This window comes from Dreissena polymorpha, chromosome 1, assembly GCF_020536995.1.
Source record: "Dreissena polymorpha isolate Duluth1 chromosome 1, UMN_Dpol_1.0, whole genome shotgun sequence".
In the NCBI taxonomy this organism is placed as follows: Eukaryota; Metazoa; Mollusca; class Bivalvia; order Myida; family Dreissenidae; genus Dreissena; species Dreissena polymorpha.
Window position 1 is genome coordinate 178,423,105 of NC_068355.1, and position 27,705 is coordinate 178,450,809.

General features: G+C 35.0%; 1 protein-coding gene across 2 annotated transcripts in view; it reads left to right on the top strand.

The window, feature by feature from the left end:
• Window positions 1-27,705, top strand: part of LOC127862997 (uncharacterized) — an 81,867-nt gene that overhangs the window by 20,565 nt on the left and 33,597 nt on the right. The window contains exon 1 of one of the 2 annotated variants that reach the window (XM_052402316.1): window positions 18,734-19,215. The exons of the other annotated variant lie outside the window; for it this stretch is intronic. Within the exon in view, the coding sequence (XP_052258276.1) occupies window positions 18,878-19,215 (338 nt within the window). The 5' untranslated portion in view covers window positions 18,734-18,877. Of the gene's footprint in view, window positions 1-18,733; window positions 19,216-27,705 lie in introns of those variants that run through there. 2 annotated transcript variants of the gene reach the window in all.

Sequence of the window (27,705 nt, forward strand, 5' to 3'; positions counted from 1 at the left end):
TTGGTCAACCGTTCATTGTATCAGTGATTTTTTTTGCTTTTTTTCTTACAGCCTGTGCCTTTTGGATTGGGAAAATTAGCGCGATAAACCATGAAATTGGGAAAAATAGCGCGATAAACCATGAAATTGGGAAACATTATAAATATGATTATAAGAACAGAATTAAAATTATTAAATTATGTTTGACAGCATTTTTATATTATAAAGTACTAATTTAATGTGTTCTTACAATGAAGACAATGTTAAGTTAATATCCTTCCAAATTTATATTGAACTTGCAATAATCTATATAGATTCTTAAATATACCATTTAATCATAACCTCTTAACAGTAAGAATTTAATTCAGTATTCTTTTAAATTAAATATCATATGGTGAAAAGTCAATATCATATGGTGAAAACATTAACAAATGGAGGGTCAATAGCTGGGAGTTGGATTATTGCAACTATATATGGAGTTATAATAATTTATGTCATTTCTTTACCTTTCAACATCTTGCACTTCAATGCTAATTGCTATTTCAGTAAACTGTAAAGCGTGACAAACATAATAAAGCAGAATATGCATATGAATCTGATTTTACACAGATCCACTAACATATAAATCATATCATGTTTGTCTCTTTCCATTTCCGAACGATACTCATCTTAAATGCATTAACTTTGTGAGTAACGGTAGACTAACTCCAATTTACCAACACTGATTTCCGTGATGCACATTCACTGTGAAGATTTGTAATAAATATTTGTTGTTTTTATCTCAAACGTTATATTTTGCGTTAATTGACACATGCATTAAATTATTCCGTAATAACCATATGATATCCGTTGTTAATTGGAATGTTATTTATCATTTTCGCCGCGCATCGCAAATTTCTCGTCTGCTTGCCGCCATCTTGGGCGTGTGTAAAAACAGGCGTTTACAATCGGGATACATCGACTATCGTCGGTATCCTCCGCAATATAGAGAGAGATGTGGATAGCAACGTAAAATCGTATTCGGCTAAATTCGCGAAAAATACGTAAGTCAGTTGTTGTTCGGCGACGACTCGGCAACTCGATTGGCACTCGTTCGAAATTATTGCTAAATTACATTGTAATCTTATTAGTTTATTGGGAAAATTTTGTCTTTTTTGGGGAAATTTTAATCAAATTTTTGGGAAAAAATGTCATTTTTTGCAATTGGAAAGCAGCCGAATATCGGCTGTAATTTCTGGCAAAAAAAATCACTGTGTATTCAAGGTATTCTCTTCCTTGATCAGTTTTCTTCAGTTTGATGTCGCCCCATCTAAGGTTGTGACTTTCGGTTCCATCACGAATGCCGAACAACGTTGAATTATTTAGACAAACATGATTCAACAGCTGTCTTGGGCTTTGAAGTCCACTGACTGCTTTTTGTTTTAAAATCCCTCTTTCTTCAGAGGTAATGGCTTCAGCAGCATGGGACCTGTTTCCTTTTCCTTTTTGCTTCAGTTCCTTTCTTTTGGAAGCCAAAACCTTTCGAGAAGTTTCAAACTCTCTGATATCCAAAATGCTGTGAGTATATTTATTTTCCCTTAAATATCTGGAAAAAAATCACATTTAAACAATTTATTTTCTTTCTTTTATTTTTTAAACTTGACCCATGTACAGAATTAATTTTTATTATTTTTTTAACTGAATATAATTTGAAAATTATGGGCATTATTTACATTTTGTTCGAGATATTTTTTCTTAAACCGTTAATATAATTGTGCGGGTTATATTCAATTTACATATTGTTTTGTTTAATAACTATTATACATGTATTTACCTACTTAATTTTATTTTATTTTCATAGATGTGTGCAATTGACCAATAAGGTTAACATAACAACTATAAAGCATAATTACACAGCTATAACATTTCATGCTGTTTAAATATTTTAATTTAATCACTTTATGTTGGATGTAGTAAATTTACTCTACAGCAAGGTCGACATGTTTTAATGTTTTATGTATATGGTGTCCGCCTAGCCACTGGGAGGTGATGGGTTTGATCCCCACTGTGCAAGCGTTCTTAAGATCTCTCACAAAGACACATAGTACTGGTTCTAAGCCCAGAAAATGGACTTGAGTGTTTATATAAGACTTAGGCTTTCGATGGAATCGAGCATAAATATATAGGTTTATACTATCTCTACAGCAGTGAGTAATACAGTACTACAACAACATTGCATGATCATCACTGAAATACTATTTCGATTCAATGTTGATTGTTAATTCACTGAGCACTTTATTCTACTATGTTTTTGGTTTATAAATATGAATTTCTTTTACAAACCAGTCAATGCCTCGATGATAGCTTGTGAGTGTGTCAGGCTCATACTCAGACCCGTCGGCTTTACGGATGGACAGGAGGAATGAACCTATGTAGTTGTCAAGTTCAGTGGTCATAATGTCACAGACAGATCATGTTTCATTGCGTGGTGGTTCTGATAGCCAGCATTGGAAATGGCGCATACATAATTCAGTTTTGCGGCTTGTGTTCACATTTTTCATACTTTGAACAAAATTAGTCTTTTCATCTTCTGCTATATGTACAAATGTTGGTTGTTTACGTGTTTCACCTTGAGCATGACTATTTAAATTCATCTGTTCCATTTGATTTCTTTGGTCTTGTAAACTTAAATCTATATTTTGATGCAGATCAGACTTACTTTCATTGGGCAGCTGGACACCTGCTTCTAAAAGAGTGGACACTGCACTTGATTCAGTATATTCAGTGCTACTGACATTTTCATTCTCTCTAGAATTATGAACAGCCGTTTCAAATAGTTCATTTTCAAAAAAACTATCGTCAATTAAGTCTAACAAACCGATCGATGACCATTTCGCTATGTCCATGGTCGAAAATTCGGCCATATTTTATTTTACTCTCTGGTCAAACTGCAGGCGACGTATCTAATAATACAACACAGGGGGTTTCCTATTAACGCTACGCGTAGTGTGACGTCATTAAATGGGTCGAAGAATTAACAAGGGGGTTTCCTATTTTCGGTGCGCATACTGTGACGTCATTAAATGGGTTGAAAAAACTAGTCTGGCTAGTATGGTAATACGGAATTGGGAACAGCGAGTAGCGTAATACGGGATTTTTTATTTCAACAATTAATACAACCTGTATTTTGTTAAAAGCATTCAACAGGTATATAATAAAAACATTTACAAGCAAACGCGAGGGGACCCATTCCCAACTGAATAAATATATGTTTTCCCAAATTGGACCTAAACCATTCTTATTGCAGGTTTCGAAAAAATATTTTTTTTAAAATAAGTTACATGTTTTTCATCTCCATAACCAGTTACATTGTATATGAGTTGAAACTTAGTAAATATAATATTGAAATCACTTGTATTCATTATGAAGTACTTGTAAGAATACAATCAACAATATTGATCACTTGTATTATCCATTATGAAGTACTTGTAAGAATACATTCAACAATATTGATCACTTGTGTTATCAATTATGAAGTACTTGTAAGAATACAATCAACAATATTTATCACTTGTATTATCCATTATGAAGTACTTGTAAGAATACAATCAACAATATTGAAATCACTTGTATTATCCATTATGAAGTACTTGTAACAAGAAATATCTTTAAGAAAGATAAACGGCATTGATAGTTCAATGAATGAGATCAATGATAGCGAATGTCTTTTTCTGTGCAGTTCTTAGCTGCATCACACGCAGTAAGGGATGTTACGCAGAGTTTTCGCGGCTTATTTTACATTATTACATATTGCTTGTCATAAACCTTTAGATACAAAACAGAAAACCAAAAGAAGAATGGAAGTGAAATTAAAACATATGAGTCAACCGGCCACACGCGAAGTATCCGTATTTATAGGCGCGTTCTTCGAACAAACCTGTTTTAGTGGTTTGTCGGACATTGCTATATGATTCGATTATTAACAGTTTCGAGAATCATCGGGCTCATGCTTAATACAATAGTCAATATGGTGGAATAATTATTGTTAAATTAATCTAAAATAATATTTATCATTGTATTGTTGAAAACACATTAATAATCTATTATTGACATATCTTTATTATATTGCTGAATATCTTCATTTAACATATTTCTATTCTAAAGAAAATTCCAAGTCACCTAGGTCACAGATAGAGTCTTTATTATATAACGATTATTTTACTGGCTGCGAACTCCGGTGATGAACTGTATATAAACTCTGACTTTCACACACTGGCCGCGAATTGACCCGAAACCTCGCGGGTTGAAATGCAATGCATTAAAGTGAGGCCTCGCTTCCACTGCTCTTTATACTTTTACATGTTAACATGTTGACATGAATATGGAAGTAAGTAGTAAATATGAGAACATAGCCTTTAGTAGTAAACGCTTTTGCGCTGGTAATTCTCTGAAAATAAAAGGTGTACGCACAAACTGTATTTATGTCGAGAATTGATTGTAAAACTGTTCTATCTATTGAGCCTTTTCATTAGAGATAAAATTGTTTCATGCAGTATCACAGTGTTACAAAGACGCGGATATGTTTCCAATGTTTTGGTGTTATGCTCAAATCAGCCAATGGAATAAATGAAGTGTATTCATTCGTACCTAGCCGCGGGAAATTTTATTTGAATATTATTGGACACTTACAAAGGTCAGGTCAGGTGAAAAGCTGGCTTAATACAGCACGCCGAAAAATACCATCAACAATATAGATTTCCAAATTTTAGTCAAAAGAATGCAGTATTTGCCAACTCAAATGCAAGGGCCCGATTCTCAAAATTGTAAAAAAAACACTGCCAGGTGCATCACATTTAACTGCCAGACAAGATGTTCAAAGTTTATATTGGCAAGTTCTTTCAGCAGGCTTTTATGATAGTAAGGGATAGGTGGACATTATTAATGCCCGCGGATCGAATGATCGGGGGAATATTGGTTTTGGCCTGTCTGCCTGTCATTATGTCCCAAAACTTTAAACTAGATGATAAAATGAGAAATCTTGGGTCTATGTTCTTTAAACTTCACATGTGCATGCATTTCATTGAGATCTACAATAGAACATGGTTTGAGGTAACTAGGTCAAAGGTCAAGGTCACTGTGACCTTAACATTCAAAATATAACATTGTTTGTAAAATAGCTGCCGTGCGGCTTCAAAGCGCAGTAGGGGGCATTGTGTTTTCTTAAAGACAGCTCTTGTTTTATCGGGCTTTTATGATAATAAGGGATAATAAGGGAATTATGTTTGTGTTGATTAGCATGATTTTACAGTGACAAATTTAACATTATTTCGTAACACTGTCATGCTTAAGTTTTACTGGTCATTACTTATTTATCAATGCTGTGCTTAGAATGATGTAAATATCAACAGTTGGTATTTCTTATCTTCTGGACAACTGGCTTTTTTGACAAGTATTAAACAGTTCCCTGTAGTTTTTTACATTGAATTTCTCAATAACTCTGTTAGAAATTTCTGTAAACAAATCGATACGTGCCACAAGACAATCATGATAAACAAAGTGGATGCAGATTTGTTGGAGTCAATTAAATGGGAATGTTTTCTATTAATCAAGAGATTCTTTTATGAAAGTATATTTTTCAAATGAAATCAAGAGCAGTCAAAAGCACTCTTGAAAAAGCATGATACATGAAAGTGACTTCTGCGTTAAAAGCAAGTATTAGATACACATCACGTGTTATTGTTTCTTCGCGCCTTTACTCTTATGCTGAGCAACTGACCATAAAATGTAAGCATAAAAGTCTTGCAGAGTCGGATTATATATATCTATAATCCAATATTTTTAAATTTATGTGGGAAATAAATGCATACAATTATACAGGTACTTAATAATAAATTCTCAACATGTGGTGTGTTTTGCAATTAAAAATGTTAAATGCATAGTTGCACTAATATTAGAAAATGAGCTCCTTAATGGCATACACTTGTAAGCAGATCAGAACTGCCTCATTCCATGTCAGCAGGAAGTGGATGGAAACTTATGGCCCAGACTATGACTGCCAAAATTACCATGCCCTTTTCATTCATTGTTATAGGTTGATACTGATTGTGATATGATTTTAAAAATATAAGTGTTCATACGTAATGTTCATAACACACATAACTATTTCAGGGATTGCCCAAACACGCTGCTTTATATTAAACTCTGCATTATAGTAATGTGTTTAATACAGCTTTAATGGGGATTTTAATAGATTTGCAAGGAGTATACATATCATAAACATATTAGAAACAAGTCTTATCTTGTACATGATATGAATAACAGTATATTCTAAGAAACATGAAAAGCCTCTGTCTATTGAGTTTTCTTTGTCTACTTAGATGGCTTGCTGAACCTCATATTTAGTCCATAATTAATCACTTGTACGCGCATGTAAATACACATAAGCAATAACATCAAAGTAATAGCATTTATCAGATTAGAAATACAAATACATACAATTTAAATTGCAATTTAATTACACACTGATGAAATATGCACAGGAGCAAAATAACAAAAACTGTCTAGGGATAAAATAAAGTAACTACAAATATCAAGTAAATACCCTTGTGTGTACATGATTTGAGAAAGTAGCATCACAGATTACAAGTTCCATATCATTGCAATGAATCTTACAGCTTTCATTACTCAGGGTTAATAGTAGTCTGATTAAACAGTTTCGAATTTATAAGCATATACTAATATACACAAAATATTTAATTATATTTTCTATTTAACCATACCCTTATTTAACCCTTTCCCACTTAAAGAAAAGTGAACATTGCTATTTGTAAAACGCATAAAACTAGAACAGACAGTAACTCGCAGGTTGTTCAGGGCTTATGCTGTTTGCTGCTCATCAGAAACTTAAACGATTGGAAATGAAGCTTTTAAACTTGGATCTAGTAAGAAAGGCATTTAAGTAGTGGTATTAATTACAATATAAGGTAATACATTACAAAATTGAGTCAATTAGATTTCATTAATACATTTAGCCCAAAGTCTCGTCAAATGGATAATGCAGTATGTTTGGTCAAAAATAAAATGAAATTAACATAATTAATTAGGCTAGAACATTAACATAAATAAAACATATTTGCAGCCGTTGTTCAGTTATTACTGGTACAATATAACTTTAATTGTAAGAACTACTTGACTAGTTATATTTTATTCCTGGTGTCATTGTGTCAAATGTGAAATGCAATCAACCTAAAGATTGAAATTACAGGCACAATAATAGTAGATGATTCCTTGACAACTATTTTGCAACCTGTAACTGTATTCATGCATAAGGACAATTTAGTACAAATGGTTCAAGAATACAATGTTCTAAAAATTGCAAAATCAACAGATAATAAGAGATGCTAGTTATGTTATCTTACCTTCACTTCACCTAATGATATGCATTATCTCATGTTGTTAAATCAAGTAACATGAATACATGTAGACAGGTAAAATATTAGAACATTAATAGTACAGTTAGGGTTATCGTCATCTTTGATCAGATAGTTGGCTTTTAATATTTGTCTTAAATAAAGTAAACTTTAATTTATGATTGAATCAGCTACATTTAAAACACTCTTCGTACAGTATTGGGATTTTTACATATTCTGCAATTTAAATGTGGAGTGTATGTCACCAGTACTACTACATGAATAATACATCAATCAGGGCAATGTATTGGCTGCATATTACAAAAATCAGGTCAATGTGTTGGCTGCATAATACAGCAATCAGATCAATATGTTGGCTGCATATTAAAACATTCAGGTCAATGTGTTTGCTGCATAATATAACAATCAGGACAATGTGTTCTTTGCATTATAAAACTATTCACCCCACCACCCTCATCACTTCCACCCACTTCCATCACCCACCACCACCGCCATCACCCATCACCACCACCAGCCAGCACTAACCACCATCAACCAACCTAACCACCACCCACCATCACCACCACCACCGTTATCAACAACCATTAACAACACCATGAACACCACCCACCACTAACCACCACTAACCACCAACACTATACACCAACACCACCACTGCCACTCACCGCTACCACCACCACCACCACCACCACACACCACAACCGCCATCACCCACCACCACCACCCACCACTAACCACCACACACCACTAACCACCACCCACCACCACCACCACCCACCATCACCACCACCATCACCAACCACCAACCCCACCACCACCGCTACCACCACCACCACCCACCATAACCACCACCAACCATCACCACCACCACCGCCATCACCAACCACCACCACCACCACCCACCACAACCGCCATCACCCACCACCACTAACCACCACCCACCACCACCCACCATCACCACCGCCATCACCAACCACCACCACTAACCAACACCCACCACCACCACCACTGACCACCACTGCCACTCACCGATACCACCACCAAAGCCACCCACCATCACATCTGCCACCCACCACCTACAAACTTACACCCACCACCAACCATCACCACCACCTACCACCACCACCAACAACAACCCCTGCCACCCACCACCAACACACACCACTACCACCCACCACCACCACAACCACCAACCACCACTGCCACACACAGCCACCACTGCCACCCATCACCACCACCCACCACCCACAACCGCCACCCACCGCCACCATCACAACCCACCACCACCACCCACCACCACCACCACCCACCACCAACACTACACACCGTCCACAACTACCACCACCATATTTGACATTACTTCTGTCTGGTCCAAAATAAGACTAAAGGTGAAATAATTTCATCGAGGGAGTATAAAGAAATCATTCTTGTTGATAAATAGTTTAGTTTGTAGTTATACCGAATATTATTTTTTTAAATAGCTGAGGTAAACATTGGCACTCCACTGAGGTTCACTTGCTTGTCTTGCATTTATAAGTATAGAGCAAACACTTAAACAATTATTCTTTGAAACTCTAAGGCAGAGGATTATGGCTTTTGGCCTGTATCATTGTATTGTGTACCAAGTTTCTTCAAAAATCTTCCTTTAAGTAAAGACTGGCCATACCCAAGGGTGAATAAATGTATATAGACTTACATATTAAAAAAAAAATTGGTACTTGTCACTCAAACATGAATGCTTGGAGTATATATATTTGTTGTTGAACATTGTATAGTGGTCCTCTTAACAACTTTGTTAAAATCATGCGTCTGGGGCTAAAATGATCCCTTCCCTCGGGACAACCTGTTTAATTATGTGTATGTAGTGAAAACTTTGAAAATATTATTTTCTGAAAAATTAAAGCCCTGTGGCTTGTTGTTTGGCATGTTACGTCTTATAGTAGGCCTCTGCTACAGCTGTTGAAATCATGCCCATTTGGTCAACACTTTCCACGCTCCAGAGATCAAAACATATTTAAAATAACTTGTATAGTAATTATTTATAATTTTTCTACTTTTAACTGCAATAGTCAGGGGTTTTATGTTTGGTGCGCCGGTCAAAGTCACACATGATACTTGAAGTTTGTGAGTATCGCACCTTTGTTTTCTCAATGTCTTATATTTAAATTCAGATGTTAATCTTACCTTACTGCCAGTTAATGTGTGTGCCAATTGGAGGTTGCTTGGGTACAAAATCAAATTAGGTGGTCAACAGCAATACGGTGGCACTATTACATGAAATGTGGTATTTCCCTAGCAACCAGACAGTCTTGGGTCATACTTAATTTTGGCAGCTTCTTCCAAAGACACCAAGCACAGTTTTTTTTTCTTTACAGGAAACAGACCTTAGAGTGTCTTAATTAAGCTTCGGGCTTTTCAGCAATCAAGCTAAAATATAGACACACTCAACATTATTAAGACATATGTTGTGTGCTTTACCCAAAAAGTCTAAGAAAAAGACTAGATGGTGTTTTAACTTCTAGAATCATTGACTAATTAGAGAAAAGGTGAAAGTGGTAATGGTAAGAAAATGTCAAGTTGTAACTTTAGCCAATCTCTTGGAAAAATGACATTTCTTCTAGCCAAATAATTATGGTCAGTCTTTGTCTGCTTTTTATTGTTATACATTTTCTGAATTATTTTAACCAGCATATTCAGAAGACCTTTGGCATTCTTTTCAGGCTTACATGCACCCTGCTTAAAAAAGAAAACTAGTGTATTTTTAATACAAAAGCTAGACTGGCTCATTCAAATGTATTAAATATTGCATCACACAGATGTGTTGTCATTTAATGTGTCTATAACATTATCTCTAAACATCTTTAATTTATCTTAATATATTCAATATGAAAACAAAGAAAATCAAATCTTAATACTGTTCAGATCATATGTGTTTAAACTTGTTTGGTGTCCTATATTGGGAACATTTGTTCCAATTAACATAAGGTTTTCATAGGTAAGATAACACTTTGTATTTAAATTACTAAGTAAAACATTAAAAACAGTTCTTTGCTTAAGCAACATTACTTTTAATCTGTGTTAGACATTTAGTCTCCTTCACTTAAACATAAATTTCAGTCCATGTATCAATATACACTAAGACTCACTCCATTTGGTCTTGCTCATCAATCTGTTTAACATTATCTAAATGTCAACTTTGTATCTTCCTTGCCACAGTTTGACAGATAATACAGTACAAACTCTTTAAAGGACCACCCATTGTAACGACCAACTGGCTATTTCGACAACCGTTTTAAATACCGAAGTGTTCCTTCTATATTTGATTGGTTCGGATACACTCACTTATTGAACCAACCCGCTAACATCTTTTATGACCACTTTAATCAGTACCTATCAAAATGTTTTATCTTAATTGACACCTACCAAGCGACTAGTTACTTTCACATCTTACTAAATTTGGGGCTTTGGTTTAATAGAAATTGTGAGCGACGTCATTGTAACCCCATTAACAAGAACAGTATTGCATTTACTGTGAGGTGTTAGAATTTTCGGCCCTTGTTTCTGTTGTGAACCCATAATTCATGATTGAAAATTAAATAATATGACCGAACAATGTATGTGTCAATTGGTTATTGTTTGGTACACACTTTAAAGATTAAAGACGGCCAATAATTTAACAGTTAGGATTATTGTGTAAGATTGTTTTGTTGATGATTGATATAAAAATGGCCTGTATGCCATACTGTTATTCAAATCGGTAAAGGTTCATGTAGAGGCTTCAGTTTGAAAATGTGGGACCCCTAGCATTGAACTCAAATTTGACTAAACGAAGAGTGCCACATTGAAAATGTTTACATATTTGCTTAAAAGGCTGGTTTTCCTTCAATCTGCTACCAATTTTGTGCAGCAAAATCTCATACCATCGACAAAATCAATAAAAATACAAAGCGATTTTAACACAAAAATAGACATTATTTACAAAAATCTGAATGATGTTTATTCAACGTATTTCGGCGGATAATTATATAACTAGTTAATAATATGGACATTGATGAGGGCATGTTACGCTTAAATAGGTTTTTTTTTACATATCTAGAAATATTAAAACTCGAACACATGTCATTTCATGACGATGGGGGGGGGGGGGGGGGGGGGGCAGCCATTTTTAGATTAATAAAATTTAAAGAAACATTCTAAAAACTCACTCATCGCCTAATTGACATTCTAAACGGTTGACGATGACAAATGCGTTGGATTGTAATCTTTCCGTAGATGTGTGCAAACTGCATGATCAGACCTCATAAACACTCCAAAGAAATAACTTTGTAAGAAGCATTTCGCCAATGTTTACAATTGTTGTCGAATCACATGCACTTGTATTATTGTGCAGAAAATAGTACGCTTACATACTGACAGAAAGATCGATACGAAACTCCGTTCAATTCATCACGGTATACTATTTTATTGATAACATATAATAATAATTCGCTTCAACAACCTAAATGTAAAAATTATTCTTTTAAACAGAGTTTTTAATTGAAAGTTAAAACAACGGAAGTTGGATGGATATTCTGTGAGATGCACTTCGGCTCCAGAAAAACAATACAAATAAACTAAAAAAAGACGTGTGGGGGAAAATGTTCAGCTGGAAAATATTTGAAATGGGGTAAGTGATGATATCTCTGTGTGATCATTTCTGTTATAAAGCGCGATCTCTTCCTGATTAATGTTAACAGTTGTTTTACTAGTTGCGACCAACTGTCAAAATAATGATGTGTTTTCTCAGGTATGTGTATACACAATTTACCAGGTTTTCTTACTACTTCACGTAATTTCGACTGATTTGTAATGCATGTTTTTTCTACGGAGCACAGCTTTTGCCACACTTTCAAAATGGGTAGAAGGAATCAATATATAAAAAGATTCGGTTTGCCAAAAGGAACACATTATTCAAAATGGTACAAGGACAGTAGTTGTTCAGGAAGGAAGAAAAAAACAACGTGATACCTAGCTGTGTATTTCTATGTAAAACTATGCTTTCTAGAGTTGTCTGCACAAAACTCATAAAATCTTGTTATTGATGAGCAATATCTCCTTTTATCACAATGATTACTACCCAGCCAAACCTATTTTGTTATATTTATTTTACAATTTTATTATGTCGTCTGCAATTTCTTTCAATTTGAGATGGTTTAAAATTTTCCATTTGGTTATAGCAAAATTGTTAAGCCCTTGAAATAGAATGGTGACTCTTATTATCCACCATACCAGGATTTTTAAAAAGTAGTTCAGTTATTTTTTAAACTTTGTTTAGGAAAATTTTCAAAAAAATGCAGTTGAATAATAACTCATTTGTTGTTTTCCGACAATAATTTTCTGTAAAATGTTGCTAACTTGACCTTGTATATGTATATAGCTTTGTATTTATTCAACTTAAGGTAGTGCATATCTTTCCTAGCTTTAGATTGAGATTTTGTAAATTAGTGTAAGCATGTATTGGTTTAAACAAAAATATGAATAAGCAAAATAAAATTGAATGTCAAAAATGTGTTTATGTTATTCTATCCGTCTTTACCTTTAAAATGATATATAGTTTGACCATTATTGTACCACATTGAATGAAGAAAAACCAAAGCAAAGCTTGAATGAATTTTATTCCTCCCATGAACCTTAAGATAAAAAAGAGCATATGGAACCTGTACAGGTGATACTATTGACAAAAATGAAAGAATGGCAAGGCCGCAAACAGGGGCTTCAAAATCAACTTTTTACCAAGTATGAAAGTGGCTGGGGATGAATAAAAGGTAATGATAGCCTGCTTTTGGAATGATTTTTTTACACGCAAATTATAGCACAACCCATCAAACCATGAAAGAATACCACGTATTCAGGTGATATCATATCGCGCAATATTTCACAACGTAACCCTACTAGAGATTCCAGCTTAAAAAGAACCCAAAATACAATATGCCTACTGCAGTTGTCCTTCCTGAGTAACAAAGAACACAACAACAACAAGAGGTCATGACCCCACAGTTTCACTTCTGAAAATGGTCATATTCTTAGAATTGTATGCAATTTGGGGGTACAATAAGACCTTTTACCCTCAAATTTGACATTGAAACCTACCCTTTACCAATATTTCACTTCTTGACCGGGGCCATTTTGCATATTTCTGCTTCCTACCATGTACTGCTACCTATATGTCACTTCTCTTTCCAAATGTAGAATGAACCAACATGGGCGGCAACTTGTGACGTCATGTTTGAGTAGTACAAGTAAATAAAAAGTGGATCTTTATTACTTCACTTTAAATGGGTCTAAATAATATTTAAGTCAAGAGCTCTTTTCTGGTTGGATTAAACAGTCCGAAATCACCCACTTGAGATAGTGGAAACACTTATCTGACAGAACATTCAATTTCATGCTGCATGCAAGCTATTTACATCACAAAAATTGTAAACCAAAACGATTGGAATTTTTGTTTTCGCGCTTATTGGCAGTGTTTCTGATTGAAATCAATTTGCTATATTATTGCTTGAAAAACATCCATTTATTGGTATACACCAGAAAAGTGGTAGAATATTTAAGGAAAACATAAGAATTTTGATTAAATTTTGTGTCTGCCAATATTTTCGGATTGGTTTTGGAAATTGCAAATTGTACTGATATATTTATAACCAAAGGCAAAAGGAAATAATATCCTTCATATTTCAAGTGAATCGACCTTAAAATGGTCACTTTATTAAATACAAAATCATGCATGTATCAACCCTTTATAGTCGGTAACATTAAAATATTTGGGTGCAGTCATTTGTTTTTTGAAAACCGCAACATGCACAGTTTTTCAGAAAAACGACGATCGGTAATTTCTGTTACCTTTGGAAATTTCACATCACAAGTTTTCGTCGAAATTCTTATGTTTCCCGCAAATAATCTACAACTTTGTTGGTGTATGCCAATACGTTAATTATTTAAAAGTAATATTACTTTGATTTTGGTCAGGAACTCTTTAAACATTTACTTCAAAAAGATGCCTCACATTTAGCGCATAAAATAGTTTGAACCTAATTGTAGAATATTGCAACCCATCCCTGAATAATGTGAATATGCAATGAGGTTAGATAATAGCATATATCCCGATCAGACTAGAATATTAAATATACCAATTGTTGGTTATAAAAAATAAGAACATAGGTTACAACTCAAATTCCTCGTGCATATTACGAATATTCTACTTTGGTTAAAATTATTATAATGTGCGCATTATAAACTGGCAGGGGAGCAAGGTATGTGTGTTCTTTCTTTCTTCTTTTTTTAATCACTGTCTGAAGAAGAATTTGAACTTAACCCTTTCAGTGCAGGAATCGAATTTTGAAGGCCTTTGCAAACAGTTTGGATCCAGATGAGACGCCACAGAACGTGGCGTCTCATCAGGATCCAAACTGTTTGCTTTTCTGATAGTATTCTTTGAAAAAAATCGAAGAAAATGCTAATTTTAGAAATTCAGCAGACGACATTTTAGCAGAAGACAAATTTCCCAGCATGCAAAGGGTTAAGTAAACTATAATTTTTACAAAGGAAATAAAATCGTTTACCTTCTTGCTATACCATTCGAGCCTAACATTTTGACTGATTATATTCATAAATGTAGCATTATTTGTGTTAAATAATATTTGTATGTTTTTTTATTGGCTTTTGTTATCATGTGCTTCATTTTAATATAAAACGCCTATGTGGTACATGTGTAGTAAAGTTTTAACACCCTGATGCCTGTGATGTTAATCGAGATAAAAGGTAGACGTAAATATTACTCGAAGAGGGATTGGCAGGAATGTTATATACTTAGAAACATGCTGATGATCATTCATTGTTTAACCCTTCAAACATGATCTACGTAAAATATACTTTTTTCATGGGGAAGCCGCCGATATTCGAGAGTAAAAAGTGCCAAAAGCTGCAAAGCTTTAAAAAAATTCTTGTCCATAACCATTGGCCTATTTCTATCAAATTTGGTATGTATTAAAATCTTAAAGTTCTCTACCAAGTTTGTTCAAATTATACCCCTGGGGTCAAATTAGACCATGCCCCGGTGGTCACAAAAATGAACATATGCTTAAATAAGGCCTATTTTGTGCAAATTTTAAAAATCTCCTTGTTCAAAATTATAGAGAATAGGGCTACTAAATTTTGAATGTAGTGACATCTTATAGTCCTCTACCAAATTTGTTCAAATTATTCCCCTGGGCTCAAATTTGACCCTGACCCGGGGGTCAAAAAACTGAACATATGCTAATGTTCCATAACCGTAGGGCCTAGGGCTACCAAATTTGGTATGTAGTGACATCTTATAGGTCTCCACCAAGTTTGTTCAAATTATGCCCCTGGGGCCAAATTGATCCCTTTAAGGCTCCCATTTAAAAGTTGTTCAAGATTCGTCTTTAAACATGGCCACAGAAAGTTTGCATGTTTATGCGTTTTTGCTATTTATTCGATATGGGATGAATATGAACTATTTTTGTCTCAAACTAAAAGTTTATCGAAATACACTTGGAATAACTTTTTAATTATAAAAGATAAATGCATACGTGTCGAGCGTGAAAGGTAGACCAACATGTTAACTATCCATAAATGTTAACCCTTTACCAAACGACACATTTTGGACTGCCCCAAATTGAAAGAGATTGCAGACGTGAAATAATATTGAAAAGAACTATTTATAAAGTGGCTGGGTGGGATAAAAATCATTGTGATAAAAGGAGAAATTGCTCATAATGAGCAATTTCTCCTTTTTGAAACCGGAAGTCCTGTTTTGAAAACGAAAACAAACTCTTCAGAAGGAGTTATGGTCTATTGGAACGTCAGATGGAAAAGGTAAAGGAAAGTTAGGTCAAGCTATTTGTTTGTCATGATATCTCTTTAAACCTCACGCCATATACAAGTAGTGTTGCCATGATCGCAACATTATTCTTGATGAATTATAATTCAAATTTTTGTCTCATAAACATTTACTTTGTTTAACAAACAACCTCTACAAAGTTTTCATCCTACTGCCTTTCGGCACTTCATGAACCTGAACCAAAAAAACTCGTAATTTTATGTTTCTCTGGCAAATATCTTCTTTGTACAATTAACAATTTCTTCACCACATTAACAATCCTGCTACACACACTAATGCCTCAAGAATGAAGCAAAGTTTAGGCGATCTACATCATTAGATATTTTGCATATGTCATGAACTATATTAGTAACACAAACTTTGAAACCTACATACACATTTTGGAATTTAATGGAAAACGATTCATGATTGAATGAAGGAACTTTCATTAATCTTGTCGAACATGCGTATATTTGATCTTCAGCATCTAAAAATATGTGAAATAGAAAAAACGACAATATCTTTTGGAGAGATAAATGTGCCTACGCGATAAGCAATGGACCTGTGCGACAATTCCCAGGCTTTTTAGTCTGTTTAGTTAACACCGTGGTAATATTTTCCAAATATAAAAATGCTCACCCTTCCAACTTTAAGAACCCAGTGGGACGAGGGATAGAAAGAGACAGTCACATGCTTGAGTACATTTCAATCCATGCGCATTGCACGCTTTTTTCGCATAAAAAACAGTGGAGCGATTCAGGGCCGTCATGGCCCTCTTGTTAATACTGTATGAGGAAAAGGATCTGATATTGTAATCAAATTGGTTTATGTAAGAACCTGCTTAATATTATCATTAAAATTCCATGTTCATAACACAGTGCTACAGCCAGCTTTTCAAAATAGAGGGGAGCTTCCCCAAAAAGGGCACATTTCACGCGTAATTTTGGAAAATAGGGCATTTGGTTATAAATATACTTAAGTACATACTTTGGTTATACTATAATTATACTTATTAATTGTAAACACTTGTGCATTGGATGACTTCACCAATTGTATGCTGTTCCTCATTGGCGCTAAGGAAAACAACTTAATAGCCAATTTCCTAACCGCTATGGGCTAGCATCCGACTACACACATTAGAGATATGTAGATATTATATTTCTTTCCGGTGTGGGGGGGGGGGGGAATTTTGATGTTTTTTTTATCACCTATCATCATTGAACTGCATGTTAATCTTTCAGGTTCCAGTTTCAGCATCAGTCAGTGGCCTTTTAGAAGAAAATGAAATGAAGAAAACATTAAATAAATTCAGGGGTTTCACTGGGTCAAAAAAACGTTGTGACTGTCACTACTTAAATTTGTTGCTTTAAATAACTTTGAGCCAATGTTTGTCCACAATAATATTAATTAAAACAAAAACCTATAGATCTATTGACAAATTTAAAGTCTAAACAATGATCAATGTCACTATTGAGTAGCATCCAGTCTGGAGATTAAAATGAAACATTGTTATTGTTAATAATAGGATATATTTATTTCACAACACGTTATTTCAACTAATGTCAACAACGTAGACCGTTTCGTTAGGTCGCGAAAATATATGAAAATATCAACATTACATTGTACTTGCAGAGTGATAAATCCTCCTTCCAAACAAGTTCATTATTTGTTGAATTAACAACTATCTGCCCCTATTCATGTCAAAATTCATCATGATTGGGGACAGACAGTGTTTTAAAGTTCAGAAATAAAATCCAAACACAAATATGTTTTTCATGCGGTAATTTCGGACTAAAAATTAACCGCATATTCGCATTAAAAAAGTGATTAATTTTCAAATGTTAATAGGTATTTTGAATTAAAAATCACTATTTTTGCAAACAAATTATAGCCAAAGAATTCAGAAGTTAAAAAAAATCAATAGTGCTGAGTTTGATTTCATTCGAGTGTGATTGTGCCTAACCAAGCGTGACCTCAGAGATAATCTTTCACAGCATGTTACTATCGTCTGCAACAAAAGGCTTATTAGTGATCTGATAACAAACCATGCCCTTGGGGCTTGTTTGTTCACAATGTGTTGACTTAATACACCCCAGGCGGTCATGTAAGGGTGTTATCTGTGTATTCATGTCGATGTTTCTGGCGATTTATACGGCATGAAAGCAGGAATTTAGAGATCAAAAGGGCATTTGACAGAAAAATAGAGGGGCGCTTTTTAAGGGGGCAAATTTTAGAGGGGCGCAGCGCCCCTCTATTTATTGCTAGCTGGAGCACTGTAACATGTCATTTATTAGAGCAATTAAAAATGTGGTGTGTTAAAAAATTTGGTTTAAAGGTTTTATCTATACAGCTTCTTTGGTACAGTTTAAACTCAAGTAATCAAAATGCACATTACCCAATAGTCATGTGACAGTATACATAGTTACACTGTTAACCTCTATCATACAAGCGCATTTGACGGTTAACTTGGTTGCTGTTCAGTTAGAAATTTCATATCACTTGTCTATGTTTAATAACATTGTGTGTGTGTATTGTAAACATATGCTTGGACATAACTATTTCAAGTTATTTCAGATTGTAAAATCTTGTTTGTTGAAAGTGAATTATCAAAATGGCGACATCTGGAATTTCTAGAAATTCTTATGTGGTTAAATATTATTGTTGTACAATCTGCGAAAAAGAGCGGTCTGTAGAAATAGATGCAGATTTTTACTGTGAAAATTGTCTTAAATACTTCTGCAGAACATGTATAAACTCCCACAGACAGCATGGTTGGTGGTTTTATAAAAAATCTCCTTATGGAAAGGATAAAATAATGAAGTGGCCACTTTCTAAGAAAATGGAGACTTCTCTTTTAATATGCATCATACACAAGGGTGAAAAGTTAACAATGTACTGCACGGACCACAATCATCTGTGCTGCTCTAGATGTGTTGAGCTTAATCACAGGTAGCTTAAATTATTGCTTATTTTATTTCAGTATAAATTATTGCATTGTATAATTCAATTACCATCATCCATTTTAATTTGTTTGGATTATTGTAATATTAGTTATATAAGTATTTCCAAATCAGTGCATGTGTACAATTTGTTGTCCAGCTTTAATTTGTTAATTTGTGTTTGTTAATAAATAACTCTTCAATGGTTCAAGTATTTGGATTACAAGATATTGGCCATATTTCAGCAAAAAACATAGTGTAAAAAGTCCTTCTCTGAAATGACTAAATTATAAACTCTTTCTTTGTTGTTTCAAGTCAAAATGGCAAATGCAATATTCGTGATGGACCTAAAGCTTTGACAGTCAACAGTTAATAAACAGTAAATTTCTCATAAATAATGTAATGACTCCCATGCGGCAATGCGAGCTTTGTTTCAGAAAAACCTTAAATCAACCTGCCTGTATAATGTCTGATGCATGTATTCCTTTACCCAATTTACATGTATGAAGGATATGTCACACTTAATGGCTGAATGTTTGAGCCTGCATTTTTTAACTCACTTGAGCTTAATCTGCTCATGGTGAGCTTTTCTCAGCCTGATCTCTTAATGTTGATTGTTCGTTGTCTGTGCAACAATTAGCTAATGAAAACTATAGAGGCGTCACATCATTGTATTGCCCAATATTCATGGGACTTGGTGAGAACATAAATTGCCTCAATGATATTTCTGCCAAATTTGAAACTGGGCTATGTGAGATAAAAAAAATGAAGGTCACATAGTCAAATTGAAAAAAAACAACAGTTTTTCAACTCTATACAACAAAAGCATTGTTCGCATACATTCATAAATGTGCTGAACCGTTGTACCTGACCAAAGTTTTTAAAACAGGTCCGATTGAAAATGCTTTGTTGTCGGTCCAAATGTCCAGTAAATAATTAAAGAGCAAACGTTTCTTTATTTCATAGAATTAAAACATGAAACTAATAGCGAGCTTGAATGAAATATGAGCAGTACAAATAACTTCGTTTTTTTGTTAACAGTCATGAAATGTTACTGCACATGCGCACCGAACACTTTCTCCTATGAGAGTAAATGTGTCAATAGTTTTTACTGTTAAACCAAAACACGTTCTGCAACTCAGATCGTTGTATTTGGGTATTTACAGTTGGTGTTGATATTAATTTACGCTAAATAAAGCTTTTTCATTGATTTTTTTATATCTTTGTGGTTGGTTTGTTGATATTTGTAGTTTAATTCTGAGTTTTCATATAATTTCCAGACCAGGAAATGTATGTCATTGAAATATTGTAAATATCTAGAATTGCTTTTAAAACTTAGTCTGTAAAATTATGTAATTGATAGCAACATGTGTTAAATTGTTTGAGGTACTTCTTTGAGTCCTTTCAAGTATAAAGGCGATGTTTTTGTGTAGAAATAAATTATAAACATTCTTCAGTCATTGTGACACCTAACTATCAGCATCTGAAAACATTGGTGTTCACAGAAATGTGCATGCCAGTATACAATTACTGAATTTTCAATTGAAAACTTGCATTGTCTTTTGGTTTTAATATTTTTCTTAAGAATACTGTGATTGTGTTGTGATTTGTTAGTGTTAATTGTTCAGTGCTGTGTCTATTTTTGATTTCATTTTTATGCCCCGGAGGCACTGTCTGTCTGTCTGTCCGTCACACTTTGCGTTTAGGTTTTGAAAAATGCTCATTACTTCTATGTCGCTTCAGATGTAACCTTCATATTTGGTATGCATGTGTATATGGACAAGGCCTTCCCATTCGCCACAACATTTTGACCCCTGTGACCTTGACCTTGAACTTAGGGTCCGCGTTTAGGTTTCGAAATCTGCGTTTATGTTTCGAAAAATGCTCATAACTTCTATCAAAGCGTTTATAGGGGGCATATGTCCAGGGACTACCCTACGGGCGACTATGAGCGATAATTTCGCTCTTACGCCCGTGATTTTGCCCTACGAGCCCAGAAAAGCGAAGATAAAGTCACCCGATTTTTTTAGTAAACAAGACCGGAAAAGCAAAAATCAAGCCGCCCGATTATTTTTGCTAAGGCATGCTACCGCCCGCAGGCGATAAGCAAGTTTATTGTTTGTTGTTTATCTAACGGTGACACAATTTACCCCCCGCGCAGATCGTTAATTGACCGTGACAAAGCAGTCCCCTTAATATTGGTTGCTATAACAACACACTCGTGCCTCTTCGCACGTGCCGCAAGTTTTCTACTGATTACATGATAATTGATTGACCATCCGATAATTGCAGGTTTTTGGCAGACAGCACGGTTAAAGAAAGTCGGCAAAAATAATTCAAGAAAAACAAACTTGATCAAAGGTCTATAAATTGCGTAGATCCACTATAAAGTCCAGCGAGTTTTGTCAGTTTGTTAATCCACCGAAAATTACAAGTAACACCCATCTTATATAAACTGGAATCACAGTTCATTTTTTATACTATAAGTCATAATACTACACATTAATATTGAGAAAACACATTTCCTCGATTAGATATAAATTATCCGAGTAGAATTAAATTGCTATGTCATGACCATCAACATTGCAAATGGCGGACGAATTGTAACATTACACCCGCGTTCAATTCAAAGATGGCGATTCATATTACAAGTAATGGTGATTCAATAATGGAGAAAGCATTAACTGGATTTAACAAACATTTGATAAGGTTTGTTCAACCAGATAGCAACAAGGAAAAATTTGATTATTAAAGTAAACAGGTAAGGCATTCTTAAGTGAACATATTTCGGACATGTAAAGTATTCGGATAAACAGTAATAGATATACATGTACTAGATGTTCCATGCATTAAGATTGTGTTTTGTTACAAAAGCAGTCATAGGGATGATGATAATATAATGATGATAAATATGTGATGAAAAGATGCTACCGGTACAAATTATTAAATACTTAAATGTGTTATATGACTTAAATGTGTTATGATGAAGAAGATTTAAGTGAGAATTTATTGTTTTTACAAATAAATATAGTATAATGATAGAAATAATAAAAGTTGTAATATAAACACGTTTTGTTTTTGATATTGTTTGCACAAACGTCTCCCTGATTTTCTAAACTTCTCCCTGTTTCAGAACATAGGAGAAGTCACTTCTCCCTATTTTTAAGGCCTAGGGTAGTCCCTGATGTCATCCTATGGTGACAGCTCTTGTTCTAATTATCATTATGTCAATAAATTTGAGTTGATGACGTGATGTATAGGTCTTATGAATCCCAGTCTGTTCGTACATTTTTTTGAAGTCAACAGGACCCAATGACCTGTGACCTTTAAATACTTTTGGGAATGTCTGGTTTGTCCGATCTCCATTAAATTTTTTCAGAATATTTTTATGTCCCCCTTCGAAGAAGAGGGGGATTATTGTTTTGCACATGTCGGTCCGTCCGTCGGTCTGTCTGTCGGTCCGTCCACCAGATGGTTTCCGGATGATAACTCAAGAACGCTTAGGCCTAGGATCTAGAAACTTCATAGGTTCAGTGATCATGACTGGCAAATGACCCCTATTGATTTTCAGGTTGCTAGGTCAAAGGTCAAGCTCACAGTGACTCAAATGGTTTCCGGATGGTAACTCAATAATGCTTAGGCCTAGGATAATGAAACTTCATAGGTACATTGAGCATGACTGGCAGATGACCCCTATTGATTTTCAGGTCACTAGGTAAAAGGTCAAGGTCATAGTGACTCGAAACAGTAAAAAGGTTTCCGGATGATAGCTCAAGATTGCTTACCCCTAGGATCATGAAACTTCATAGGTACATTGATCATGACTGGCAGATGACCCCTTTTGATTTTTCAGTTCACTAGGTCAAATGTCAAGGTCACTGGTAAAGGATCAGTCGAAAAAGGGACAAATTTGAACTATTCACAAGCAGAAAACCGTTTAAGCAGGTATCCAATGTTAAAAAATACAACATTAAATGACTCATGAATCTTAAGAGAACAATACAGTTAAATACAGCTGTACATATATCTATTAAGTGGACAAATAAATAACACCGTACAAATATCTATTATAAAAATGGCAATACCAATCAAACAGGGCTGTGTAACAAACAAAGAAGTGGCTTGTCAAGGAAAAAAACTAAAACACATCTTAATTTTATCACTTGAGACAATATAAGAACAAAATATAATATTGTTTGCTGATTAACTTGATACTTAAGGGTCATTGAGCTTGTAGGCTTTTGCTGACAACTGACAACAATGCCTTTACTTCTAACGATCTAAATGGTATAAGCGACGGAAGGCCCCATCTTTCTGTACACAATCAACAAGTTTTGCACTTAAGCGCGTGAATCAATGGACACACACGATGGCTAGAGTGCAGATAAATGAGATGAAGATCCCATACTTGGAACCCTTAGGTGATCACATTATTGGATCCCTTTGATGATCCCATTCTTGGATCCCTTTGATGATCCCATTCTTGGATCCATTTTGTGATCCCATTATTGGATCCCATTGTTGATCCCATTCTTGGAAACCATTGGTGATCCCAATCTCAGTTGCAGACTAGATTCATACAGCCACAGTACACAGCCACACACAGCACCATAGCGATTGAATCTCCTCAACAACATGCAACCGTTACAGCAGTGGAACTGCCAGGAACTGTCCAACAACATACAACCGTTACAGCACTGGCAAGGGGTGAGGTCAAAAACTAGGTCACTAGGTCAAATAATAGAAAAAACGTCAACAATTTGTTTGTGTAGACAGTAGAGGTCACAATTTTCATCCAACATTTATGAAATTTGGTCAGAATGTTTATATTGATGAAATCTGGGTTGGGATTGTATTTGGGTCATCTAGGGTCAAAAACTAGGTCACTAGGTCAAAAACTAGGTCACTAGGTGAAATAATAGAAAAACCTTGTATAGACAATAGAGGTTGCAGTTTTCATCCAATCTTTATGAAATTTGGTCAGAATGTTTATCTTGATGAAATCTGGGCTGGGATTGTATTTGGGTCTTCTTGGGTCAAAAGCTAGGTCACTAGGTCAAATAATAGAAAAACCTTGTGTGGACAATAGAAGTCACAGTTTTCATCCAATCTTCATGAAATTTGGTAAGAATGTTTGTCTTGATGAAATCTGGTTCGGGATTGTATTTGGGTCACCTGGGGTCAAAAACTAGGTCAATAGGTCAAATATTAGAAAAACATTGTGTTGACAATAGAGGTCACAGTTTTCATCCAATCTTTATGAAATTTGGTCAGAATGTTTATCTTGATGAAAACTGGGTTGGGATTGTATTTGGTTACTCAAGTGAGCATTTCAGGGCCATCATGGCCGTCTTGTTATGCATCTTACTAATGAGGGTCAGGACGGCTGAATCAGTGACGGCCTAGTCGCCGTTAAAACAAGATAATCATAAACCTGATTATTAAAATTAAAATGATACATATATCAATTTATGTGGTTGTATTAGCAATAGTAATGTAAAATAATGATCATTGTCATTTGAACCGTTATTATCTTGGCTGTCAATGTCCATGCGTGAAAAAGGCTGGTTGTCATTTATTGAGGCCATTGTCGTAAGGCCGTATTGAACGTTTCTGACATATCTGACATGCGCACTAAGCGTAGCTTAGGTAAACACTTGTATCAGCTACTTTGGTTGGAATATGTTCTTACATGAAAGATATTAAAAATGATCGATTCCCGTTTATATTTACTGTTAACATTCTTTGAACATTTAAAAAAAAATATGTTTTAACTAAACAAGACTAGTACCATGTATGACGTGTATTATTATTTAACGTCAGATACAAATGTGCAACCTTTAAATTAATAGCTTTTATATCATTTTATATCATGAACACCTTGATCCCAGCAATGATACCAAGTTATTTTACTATCATATTCTGTCGCCAGTAGGTCCTGTAAAAAAAGAGGAGTTCCTGTATTTTTAACCATTTAACAGGACCTACTGTCCTGTAAAAATTTGCCTAGTTTGGATTTGACTGCTGCCAGGGGGCGGGGCATTTTTCCTTATATGGCTATAGTAAAACCTTGTTAACACTCTAGAGTCAACATTTTTTTTCAGATCTTCATGAAACTTGCTCAGAAGATTTTTTCAATGATATCTTGGATGAGTTCAATAATGTTAAACTTTGCTTGAAAAACATGGCTGCCAAGGGGCGGGGCATTTTTCCTCTTCATGAAAATTGGTCAGAAGATTTATCCCAATAATATCTTGAAAGAGTTCGAAAATAATGCCAGTTGGTTGAAACACATGGTCGCCGGGGGTGGGGCATTTTTCCTTATATGGCTTTTGTAAAATCTTGTTAACACTCAAGAGGCCACATTTATTTTCTGATCTTCATTAAACTTGGTCAGAAAATGTGTCCCAATGATATCTTGGATGAGTTTAAAAATGGTTACCTTTGCTTGAAAAACATGGCTGTCAAGGGGCGGGGCATTTTTCCTTATATGGCTTTATATGGCTATAGTAAAATCTTGTTAACACTCTAGAGGCCACATTTATTGTCCAATCTTCATGAAACTTGGTCAGAAGATTCATCCCAATAATATCTTGGAAGTATTGAAAAAATGATGCCCTTTGGTTGAAAAACATGGTCGCCAGGGGGCGGGGCATTTTTATGCCCCCCCCTTCGAAGAAGAGGGGTATATTGCTTTGCACATGTCGGTTGGTCTGTCGGTCCGTCCACCAGGTGGTTTCCGGATGATAACTCAAGAACGCTTAAGCCTAGGATCATGAAACTTGATAGGTAGATTGATCATGACTCGCAGATGACCCCTATTGATTTTCAGGTCACTAGGTCAAAGGTCAAGGTCACACTGACCCGAAATAGTAAGATGGTTTCCGGATGATAACTCAAGAACGCTTATGCCTAGGATCATGAAACTTCGTAGGTAGATTGATAATGGCTGGCAGATGACCCCTATTGATTTTCAGGTCACTAGGTCAAAGGTCAAGGTCATGGTGACCCGAAATAGTAAAATGGTTTCTAGATGATAACTCAGATGGCTTATGCCTAGGATCATGAAACTTCATAGGTACATTGACTGGCAGATGACCCCTATTGATTTTGAGTCACTATATCAAAGGTCAAGGTCACGGTGACCTGAAATAGTAAAATGGTTTCCGGATGATAACTCAAGAACACTAATGGCTACGATCATGAAACTTCATAGATACATTGATCATGACTCGCAGATAACCCCTATTGATTTTGAGGTCACTAGGTCAAAGGTCAAGGTCATGGTGACCCGAAATAGTAAAATGGTTTCTGGATGATAACTCAAGAATGCTTATGCCTAGGATCATGAAACTTCATAGGTACATTGATAATGACTCGCAGATGACCTTTATCGATTTTGAGGTCACTTGGTCAAAGGTTAAGTTCACAGTGATCCGAAATAGTAAAATGGTTTTCGGATGATAACTGAAGAACACTTATTCCTAGGATCATGAAACTTGATAGGTATATTGATCATGACTCGCAGATGACCCCTATTTATTTTCAGGTCACTAGGTCAAAGGTCAAGGTCACGGTGACCGAAAATAGTAAAATGCTTTCCGGATGATTACTCAAGAACGCTTATGGCTAGGATCATGAAACTTCATAGGTACATTGATCGTGACTGGCAGATGACCCCTATTGTTTTTCAGGTCGCTAGGTCAAAGATCATGGTCACAGTGACAAAAAACATATTCAAACAATGGCTGTAACTACAACGGAGAGCCCATATGGGGGGCATGCATGTTTTACAAACAGCCCTTGTTCCTTGGCTATAGTTAAACCTTGTTTACACTCTAGAGGCAACATTCATTGTCCAGTCTTCATGAAACTCATTGGTCAGAAGATTTGTCCCAATAATATCTTGTTATCTCTGGTAAGCGACTTTGGGTTTTTCAGGCCCTCTTGTTAGATTCATTCTCCAAAATAGATTCCAATATAGGAACAACACAATGTTTTCGTACATCGAACTGTGCCGCACTGTTTTTGCTTAAGTACGTATAAATGTTGTCTTGCGTCAATGTTTTTTTCAACAGTCGCCCAACACGTGCAAATGCCAATTTTCCAGCACCAAAAATATAAACGGCTTGTGATCAGCAAATACTACAATTTTTGGCGATGATAAATATAGAGAATCAGTCTAATTTCAAACAAGTGACAATTCACTCCCTTTGTAAGCGGTTAACATCCTCTTACTTTTTGAAAATTTGGTACGCGGCCGAAAAAAAAAAAGTGTATTCAACATTTTTGAAGGGTACTTGATACGCATGCAAAATAGTTGTTATGCGTATTTACATAATTTAATTTGCGTATTTACACAAAAACGCCCTTTATCAAGAGTGCTCATTAAGGCCAAGTTCAAAGTTTTGTGTCATTTGTGTTTTGAAAGTAGATTAGCAGATGAACAATAAGAAATCCTGTGTGCCACTACAGAGACCAGATTTCATGACTCAATCTG